Source organism: Cynara cardunculus (genome assembly GCF_001531365.2).
Source record: "Cynara cardunculus var. scolymus isolate 2C chromosome LG 6, CcrdV1, whole genome shotgun sequence".
Classification (NCBI taxonomy): domain Eukaryota; kingdom Viridiplantae; phylum Streptophyta; class Magnoliopsida; order Asterales; family Asteraceae; genus Cynara; species Cynara cardunculus.
The window spans coordinates 5,804,427-5,814,487 of record NC_037533.1 but is presented as its reverse complement, the minus strand read 5'-3'; the positions used below and the strand labels follow the sequence as shown (position 1 = coordinate 5,814,487).

General features: G+C 36.2%; 1 protein-coding gene across 1 annotated transcript in view; it reads right to left on the bottom strand.

Moving 5' to 3' along the window:
• LOC112514321 (probable methyltransferase PMT10) overlaps positions 1-5,500 on the bottom strand; it is a 13,181-nt gene extending 7,681 nt beyond the window's left edge. The window contains exon 1 of the mRNA XM_025120731.1: positions 4,821-5,500. Within this exon, the coding sequence (XP_024976499.1) occupies positions 4,821-5,462 (642 nt within the window). The 5' untranslated portion in view covers positions 5,463-5,500. The remainder of the gene's footprint in view (positions 1-4,820) is intronic.
• Positions 5,501-10,061: the final 4,561 nt, after the last annotated feature.

Here is a 10,061-nt window from a genome sequence, read left to right as displayed (position 1 = left end):
AAGGCACTAAATGAAATAATTCCCTCCAAAACTGACTGGTGAACACTTTAAGCAATCACCCACAATCAACCTAGGAATTCCGTCTCATGTAGTTTTACAATGTGATTGAAGTAGACTTTATCAATCTCTACAACTGTGAAAGGGTGACTAACCCGCACACTGTGGGCATACTTGGATGATCAACTACTACTATTATGGCATCCTTCTACATAGACCTTGGTAAACCATCATTAAAGTCCATTGGCACATATTTCCAAACTAACGTGGGAATTGGCAAGGGATACAAATAGACAGGTGTAGCCACAGTTTCATCTTTACATTGTTGAGAAACCTCATGTTCTAGCACCCCTTTTAATGTCAGCTCTCTTGTTTGGGAATAAGAAGTCAGCTACTTTGACATAAGTATTTTTGCGCACCCAAATATGGCTAGCTACACCAGAACCATGCAACTCCTTGAATACCAACATACTTCAGTTCCTGTGGCTCACAAAGTCACCGTTCTTTTATACATCAACAACCCATATCGGATGTACACCACCACAGAACCACAAGTTGTACTCACAGCTTTCTAATAAAACCTATTTTGTCGTCCTCATMGCTCTATTGGGTTTCTATGAACTAAAAAGGTACACGTAAAGATGGAACCCAAACCTCTCCATTCTCCTCATGGATTTATGATAACATGCCAATGGTTAAGTTCTCCTTTCCGTCATCGTGATGGATCTCATAACCATGCGATCAATTTAATCAGCCACATTAGTCATGCTTTGTGTTAAAAAGGTAATTCAAGGACTAATGGTCCTTCTGTGTGGCTGAAACAACAAATACRAGTTCCTTCTGATACATTTACAAGGCGATGCTTTTATTTCCSAGCAACTTGCTAAAATATGCAATTGGATGCTCTTGCTGCAATAGAACAGATCCTGTTTGAGCTTCACAAAGCCTCCTCAGCAACTGCTCTCCACTTAAATTGGCCTTCCTCAAACAGCTCAGTCAGTTGCCGACTAATAACCCCACAATCTTGCATGCCAATCAACCTAAGAAACTGCATTAGGCCCTCGACAATCACACTCACAAATYGTGGACTTGTGACCATTGCAATATTCCCTTGATTTTTCCTTGATCAACAACTCCTTCCCTTGATTTCATGTGATCAAATTATTCCGAACTCCTTTTCCCAAATGTGKATTTGACAATTTATCATATAATTGATTGGTGAGTAATAACTCCAAAATTGGACTAGATGAAGCATATACCCATTCTCATTACAGCCGAAACCAATATGTTGTCAGAAAATTACTAAAAAAGGACTCGGATATGGCTCACTTAATGAATTTATTAGTGCTCCACATGTAGCTACTGTGCTAATTAACTCGAAAGGCTTGAATTTGTAGTGCCTAAAATGGCCATGAAAGCCRTCTCATCCTCCTCTCCTTCCACCATAAGAATTTGATGATATTCCGCAAGTCCAATTTAGTGAACATTTTAGCTCCATGTCCAGCACCTCATTGATGATGGGTATGAGATGTTTATTTTTCATCGTATCTTTGTTCTATTCAAAGTAGTGCATACACATTCTCCAAGTACCATACTTTTTAACTAGTATAAATGGTCCATTGTAAGTTGATATACTAAAGTTGTAAGTTGATATACTGAACTTCATTACCCCCCTTGGRCAGCATCTCTTCAATAAGCCTCTCTGCTGCATTCTTCTAAAAAAWTTTGGAGCCTATAAGGCCTCAAATTAATTGGTTCAAAACCTACCTTAAGAGGTATTTTATGTTCTGAGATCACCGTGGTGGCAGCCTTTCGCTCTTAAAATGACCTGTACTTTCCCATTACACCTTCAATCACCCTCAATTGTGCTAGAGTTGCAATGGGCAATCCCTCAAATACTTATTCAAGGACTTCAATAWCTAACTCAAGTTCCACCATGGGTATCTGTCATCACAATGTTAATTCTTCCCTTAACCATTGTAAGTTTACCTTCTTTTGAGTCCTTTTGCAATGAACGTGTAACACCCTAGTTTCTTTATTTGATAAATCTCAATATTTAAGCCTTCAATGCAAATATTTATGAGTAATTCAAGTACTCCAGCAGCTGTTACATTYAGTGAAACATCTTAATTATAAGACTAAACAAGCTAGTGATAAGTTGTTAAGGCTAGAAGTGTGTTGGCAAGTCTAGTAAGCATGACTAAGTAATCTAGTGATGAGTTGTTAAGGCTAGAAATATGTTGCCAAGTCTAGTAAGCATGAATAAGMAATCTAGTGATGAGTTCTTTAGGCTAAAAAAATATGAGTTGGCAAGACTATTGATTACAAGACAAGTGTAGGAAGCATGCCAAGGAGTACTAGAAGCATGAGTTGTTTAGATTCTCTTGTCCTTAGAGATGARCTGTCTAGATTCTCTTATCTTTATTGTCTATATTCTCTTATCCTTATGAAATGAGTTGTCAAGATTCTCTTATCTTTATAGATGAGGTGTTAAACTCTCATAAGAGTACAATCTTGAGAGCAAAAAGAACAAGTAGTTAATGCAATGAATTTATCTATAAATAGGGATTGAAGGGTCACTATTTGTGCATACCAAAAATAAGAAATCTCTCTATATATACATAATTAAGCTTGAAGAAAGGAATCAAAGGAAAAAGTAGGCAAAATCAAGGTGAGTACTTATGTGATTTATRAGATACATGCATGCTATATATACAAGTATTTTRTGCATTACAAGTTATGTTGGCATGCTTGTTTTACATGAARATATTRWTACACATACATATTCAAGATATGCATGATGACATGTTYTAATACAAGTATCATTTACATGTTATCATATGTGTTACACAAGGCAYGAAATTTTTTACATGTTATGTATAACTATCATATCCAATGTACAGGATATTACAAGAAGGGACGTTTTGCAAGCRAACCTTATAGAGCAGCCTTTTATGGACYTGGGGGTTAGCAAACCTCAAGACAAGTATGGTATACATGCATGTGACAAGTGAGATCTCAAAAGAATGTTTTATGCATGATAAAGAATAGTATTTTATGAATGTTTATGCATGATAATGAAGAATATTTTTATACATGATCAAGAGCTTTAATGAATTATCATTCACAAAATATCATGAAAAATTCTCATTCATGAAACCATAAATACCCACTAAGCTTATAGCTTATATATCTCATGTATGTATCTCAGGAARGAAGTAAGGGGGATTTARATAAAGTAGTATGGTYTTAGTCAATAAGCAAGTTTTGTTGTAATACAAGTTGTGGTTACGTTTCCGCTAAGTAATTTCTTCTTTGATGTAATTTCAAGATATGTTATAAATAAAGCTGAATTTCAAGTTCAGATTCAAGATGTAATAGTTTTATCATGTAAAGCAACGACACCCAATATATAAGGACGTGGGGCGTTACAGAACGTCTGGTCTGAAGCCACTATAASTTCTAGAACCATGCAACAGCCACCAAGTCCAAAGAGTCTAATCTCCTTAAATGAATTCTTTTCCATGAATTTTACACCCAAATATTGCGCAAACTTGGTTACCAACCCATGCTTCCCCATTGGCAATACTATTATAGGCTTGGCATACTCTACWTGACAATCCTTTGGTTTTTGCCTTGCAAGTGTCCGAAGAGTTAAATGCAACTAATGGTTTTGGTAACAACCTTTAATTCTTCAGGTAATGTGGCCTAAATTGGCATTCAAAGCAAGAACCAACATTTCTCCTCCTTCACATACTCTGTTCCAGTAGTTCTATTTTCATCCTCACAACTAACGACTCCTCAACTYGTTCATCTTCTTCACTGGTCATCATGTAGAGCATTGACTTAYTGCAGAAATGGCCTCTGAAATACTTTTTACAGTAGTAGAAACACAGCCCAAGCTTGCTCCTCTGAGCTATTTGGATAGGAGTAAATGGGGTTGCTTTAGTCAAGGTACACAAAACAACWGCCCAATGCATGACAGTTTGAAGCAGAATTTACTTCCAAGAATGATTCGTTTCACTGCTGAGACAGGCTTTTGACTACTGTGGTAGGGTCCTACCACAACTTATCAGAGGTGGACCCAGAAAAAATTTCAAATGGTGGCACAATTTGACTACAAAAATATCTAAAGGAAGATTTCACAATATTAGTATAGATCTGTTGGTTGGTTTCTTATACCTGCACAGAAAAGACCCATGTTCAAGTCTTGTCTACATGTATTTTTARAAACACAAAAAGTATATAAAAAAGACACCAAAATTTAAGCTAAAAAACAACAAATTTGACAATAGTGGGACTCAAACCCAGGCCTTTTGTACAAAGCACGGCCATTTACCATCTCCGCCTGTAAAACCTTGTGCTAACATTTTATATGGTGGCACCCAACAAAACAATACGGTGACACCCTTCATAAACTAATTTTTTTTCCTTTACGATGGAACCATGGAAGGTCGCCCGTGCCACCTTATCCTTCTACGTACTTATACTTTAGTTTAATCTCCTATCTCAAGTACTACCACTAATCACTCTTTCGCCTCATTCAAGTGTAATTCCAATTTGGAGCTCAATCGGTATAATTTCTTCTTTTACCAAGAAAAAAAGTATTGGTGGAAATATTGAAAGAAGAAAAACCTTTCTCTTTCCTAAGCAATCATCTCTAAGGAGTTCTCCAAATTTGGAGATTTATACCATCTCTCCTATTTTTCTCCATTTTGGAGAAAGTCTTGGAGAATTTAAGCAAAAAAAGAATCAAAATCTCCATTTTCTCCATTTTGGAGAATTTGTTGGAGACAAATCTAAGGAAATGTAAACTAACATACCTCATCTCGACTTTTGGGCCATGGAATGTGGTTCTTGTATCCCTTGGGATTGGGCACCAAACAATCCAATTCTTTTCCTTTTTCTGGGCAATGCCTTTCATACTTCTCCCCCTTTTCAGTTGAATTTAACCTAGAAACCACATCTACGTTATCCAAACAAGGTATATACTCTCTCCTACTCTCATCACAAACCCTAAATTTCTCAATCTTTTCCCACTTGTGATCACTCTCTCCTCCCCTCTCCACCGAACTTTCATCAACCTCATTCTCAAGCAAACTCGAGTCATAATCCCCAATCACAAATTCATTCGTCATCGCTCCATTCTCGTCCACAATCCCCGTCCTCTCCACAACATTTTCCGGCGGAGGACGCGGCGGTGGCGGTGAGACTGCATTAGGTGGTGGGGACGAAGAATTGGGGGAGCTGTTGGTAGTAGAATTGAATGCAACGTGGACGGCTGTGGTGGCGTTGGTGATCGAGGAGGAGAAGGGTAGGGAGAGTTCTTGAGAGTAAGTGGCGTCAGAGGAAAAGTGTTTGACGGCAAAGAAGAGGGAGAGGGAGAAGAACGAAAGGATTAGGATCTTGATAAATGTGTTCGGATTTGTGAAGTGATCCGATGAGAAGAAGCCGGTGGCTCTCATGGCAGCGACCGGCGTTGAGTTGGAGTGAAGGCGACTCTCCGTCACCGAGAAGTATTAGAGAGATGTCGGTTAAATTTGGGAATGTTGGGTAAAAGGCTGCTGTCAATGACAAATGAGAGCATAGTGATTAGAAAATTTACATTTATGGTCCCTCATATTCTGAGTCTGTCAATTCTGTACCTTATACTTCCCACGTTTTGATAAATCTCTGTATGATTTTTTGTTATTAAAAAAGACTAGGATATTTGACTGTTTGTGGTATACTTAACCTAAAAATTTTGAGAAATTTTGAACATAATCTCATATATATGGTTTATCCAATAAGTTTCACCTAAATTTAGAGGTTGTTTACCAAATGATTACTCGGGTAAGTGAACATCATTATCTTATCGGATGAATATGGTATGAACCAAAAATCTTACCCGGTAAGAGCGAGACAAGTACCAAGAGTCTTATCCAGTAAGTGAGGGCGATGACTATTACCATGGTAACCGCTTACCGGGTAAATTGTTGTATTTTGGTGGATTAAAATATTGTTCGCTAAGTAAATTATAATATTAAATTTTATCGATAAACGCTTACCGGGTAAGTGTTTGGTAAACAGCCCCTTAACCTCAATTTGCAATTTTGGAAAGCAAAAATATTTTGTATCTGCATTGATTAAATATAATTAATAATCAAACCCTCGTTAAACGAGTCGAGTATGTCTTATATACAAATGCCGCTTTGAGGATGGTAGGATACTTCAAACCTTGTTTTTACCCAAGGGARTAGAGAGGTTGTTTTTGTGAGGATCTTCGACTTGCAAAACAGAGAACAATGATACAAGTGAGACAAGTAATAGAGAAGTTGTGCAAATAAACAACATAMGCAGGGAACATAAAAAGGGAGAAAGGACAAGATGTAAGATTAGACCAACAAGGAAACCTAAAAATATAGAATTAAAACTATGAGAGCAAGCAAAAAAATAAAGAACTAAACGAACGTACAAGAAATGTAAGAAAAATAAGACTAGCATAAATACGATATGAAGCCAAACTGGTTTTATGAAACCTTTGTTTTGTGTCGGATCCTGACACATCAATCTCATGCCACTATAATTCCATGGTGTGGCTAAGTAACTTTTTTCTACAATTTTAGTACAATTTATGTGTGTCGCCTTTGTTCTTATAGAGCAACACCATCGCACTAAGATTTTCCAGACATTGTGGTTGTCCTAAGTGTTATGTTAAAGAGCGTCATTGACTGATAGCAAAAGTAACACAMACCTAAATGTGGCACAATAGTAGTGCAAGTATACTCCAAATATTGACTTCGCTTACAAGTAATATAATGTAAGGTACCAAAAATCGTATCCACATGGATTAGACTTCAAAGTTTCAAGTACTAAGTCGAGAATACAACGATTTCAATTAGAGAATAATAAAATATTTTGGAGATTTTCTAGATTAATTAATAACAAGTAACAAAAAGCGGATATGGATGCAAGATTTTGCCAAGAATATGATAGTAATTTAAATGGTTGACAAAACCGGTCATAAATAACCCCCACACGATTTTCTTCTCTAGATGCTACATCATGCGGAATGTGCCCACAACTACTACCTTTTGGTTTGCCAACCTTACTAAATAGGTAAGATCTTAATTCCGYTGATATGGAGAAATGTACATATCTCTATGACACACCCACTTGACCGACATCTAAACCTTAGTAATGATTATGCAACAATCCATATCTCTATGTGGTTATTAAAGATTTTTTCAAGCCTCCTTGTATCATTCAAGTCGTATTTCGAATTCACCATYTCTGAGTCAAAGATCTAATATTAACACACACTCACAAGTGWTCGACTTGTCTGCGTTGAGTTAAAGCTTTAACTCGAATAATCAAATCGAAAAGTTAGCAAAAAAAAAAACGATAACACCAAAGTGTTACATTTTGACATTTCCACACTCAAAGSGGGTTTTAACTAATGCTTAAAAGAAAATACATAATAGAAGAAAAGAAGTACTCAAAGTTAAATTGCATTAAAATAGAATTCGACATTGTGGCCACAATGTCGCCAGAGTAGTGAAYTGTTGAAATATATCATTGACTTACAATCTTTACTTTTGTATAATTTCAGGAAAATTGTAAAAGGTCTAATAATGCAAGAAGGCAAAAGAGGTGATAAAAAGGGCAAGGAGTGCCTCACTTTTGGGGAAATCTCAAGGGTAGCGGAGCAAGATTTACAAAAGCTGAAGGACTGTTTCTGCCATGATGAAAATCTTATATAAAGAGTTGAAGGGCCTCATCCAGCACACACAAAATCATTTTTTACATCTCACATTTTCTTCTCTCTCTTTCATACGGTTCACTGTTTTACTTTAAAGCTTTGTTCATTGTTAATCTCTTTGATTAACAAATTAGATAGATCTATTGTCTGTAATCTTCTTTCATATACTTGGTTAAATCATTGAATAAATATTAGTTCATATATTTGTTCATGGTATCAGAGCCAAATCYGTAAGAAGTAGCGTTTGCGATTCCTCGGTTGCTTATAGGTCTGTTTTGAAAACTTTCAGGTAAACCTTTCTCCTTCGAGTTTATTTCTGTTGAGTAAATGATCATCATATGTTGTGCCTGTACAGATCTATTGATCTCGTTTGCACCGACATTTAGATGTTATACTCGTTATTCTCTTGTTTGGAATCGTTCTTTTGAGATGTACTATGTCTTGTTTAGAATCTGATGCATATGAACAGATTTGTTTATGGATTGCGATGAATTTTATGGTCTCGATCTACTTCAACAATCTATGATGCAGTCTTCTTCTAATTGATTCTTGTTATACTCGTTTCTCTCTTGTTAGAATCGTTTCTRTTGAGGTGTACTATGCCTTGTTTAGAATCTGTTACATATGAACAGATCTGGTTATGGTTGGTTATTTTTCTTTAGAATCTGTTGCATATGAACAGATCTGTTTGAGGATTACGATGACTTTCTTTAAGGTCTCGATCTACCACAACAATCTGTGATGTAGTCTTGTTCTAGTTTTCCTTGCATAATCTCGTTTAGATATTACTTGTGTTCTTATTTTGAATACGAGTTACGTATATGATCAGATCTGTATGTGGATTGCGATGATTTTTTGTTAAGATCTCAATCTACCACTCGTTCTGTGATACAGRTTCGCTGCTTTATATTTCGTACAATCCTTTGGTTTAGATTTTCCTGTGTATATTCTGTTATATCTGTTCAGATATGAAATATCTTGGATGTTCTCCCTGGTTTTGTTTCATATTTCTTCCTTACATGGTTGTTTAAATACCACATGCATATATGAGTTCTGTTAAAATGTGTTTAGATCTGAAATATTCTTGTTGTACTACCGTGGATTTGTATTTTTTTAAGTCTTGTTACAATCTTGTCACGAATATGAACCGATCTATTGTGGTTGGTTATTTTTTTGGATCCTTGTTCCTTACATATTCTGTGACTCTCCATTTAAGTAGATGATCAGTCTATGTGGTGCTTCTATAGCTTAATGATGCCAATCTTCCACKTAGRACTGTGATTCTTTCTGTTTTCTTTTATATGCTTCTTATTCAAATARGTGCTTTATTCTTGGCTRTTCTTACTTRTTGGAAAAAGTGTTTTGTTCCTRCTTCCATGCAAATTCTCGACAAGGATACTGGATTCTTGAAGGTCCAGTCTGTGTTTGTTCAGGCCTTCCTGGTGCGCTTATTTTCTCTTTAACCTTTGGTTAAAGTTGTTTTGTTGCTGCTCAGGTCTGTTTCCTCTCCCCTTTTTTTCTTTTGTCTGCTTTCTTGGTGGTAGGCTTTCCTTCTCTGTGTTGTTTCCTGTTTCTTTTTTTTTTCTTYTGTGTGCCTTTTCTTTTCTTTGTTAAGGAGCTAGGCAGTTAGCTTGRCYTAGCACTTTAAGTGTTTTAGGAATCCTGTTTTTATCTGTCTTAGTCTCCTTTGTGTGTTCTTTRTTTCTATGTCTGGTTCCRAGGTTGTCGCTAGTAGACCAATGRAATCCAAAATCACTAGTTTTGATTTTGGACATCCATTGTATCTMYAYCCTAGCGATACAAGTGGAACACCTTTGTTGACTATAAAMTTGTGTRGTACGAAAAAYTACAAGGTCTGGGCATGTGCTATGATTTTGGCACTTGAAACTAAAAATAAAATCGGTTTCATAGACGGATCCTGTCTTAGACCTGTTAACGATCCCATTCTTGAAAAACAATAGGATAGATGTAACTCAGTGGTCCTTTCGTGGATTCTGAGCTCTATGACGGAGGACCTGTTTTTAGGACARRTTTTCTCTAAACATTMTGTTAAGGTCTGGGAAGAATTGAAAGAAACTTACGACAAAGTTGACGGATCTGTCATGTTCAATTTATATCAAAAAATAAACTCATTGTGTCAAAATGGATCTTCTGTTTCTGATTACTATCATAGATTAAACTTATTGTGGAAACAGTTTGACGCTTTAGTTAAACTCCCTACCTGTACCTGTAATGCCTCACATGAATTTCTTGAACACACACAATTGGTTAAGCTCATGCAGTTTCTTATGGGCCTTGACGATGTTTATCAACCCATAAGAAG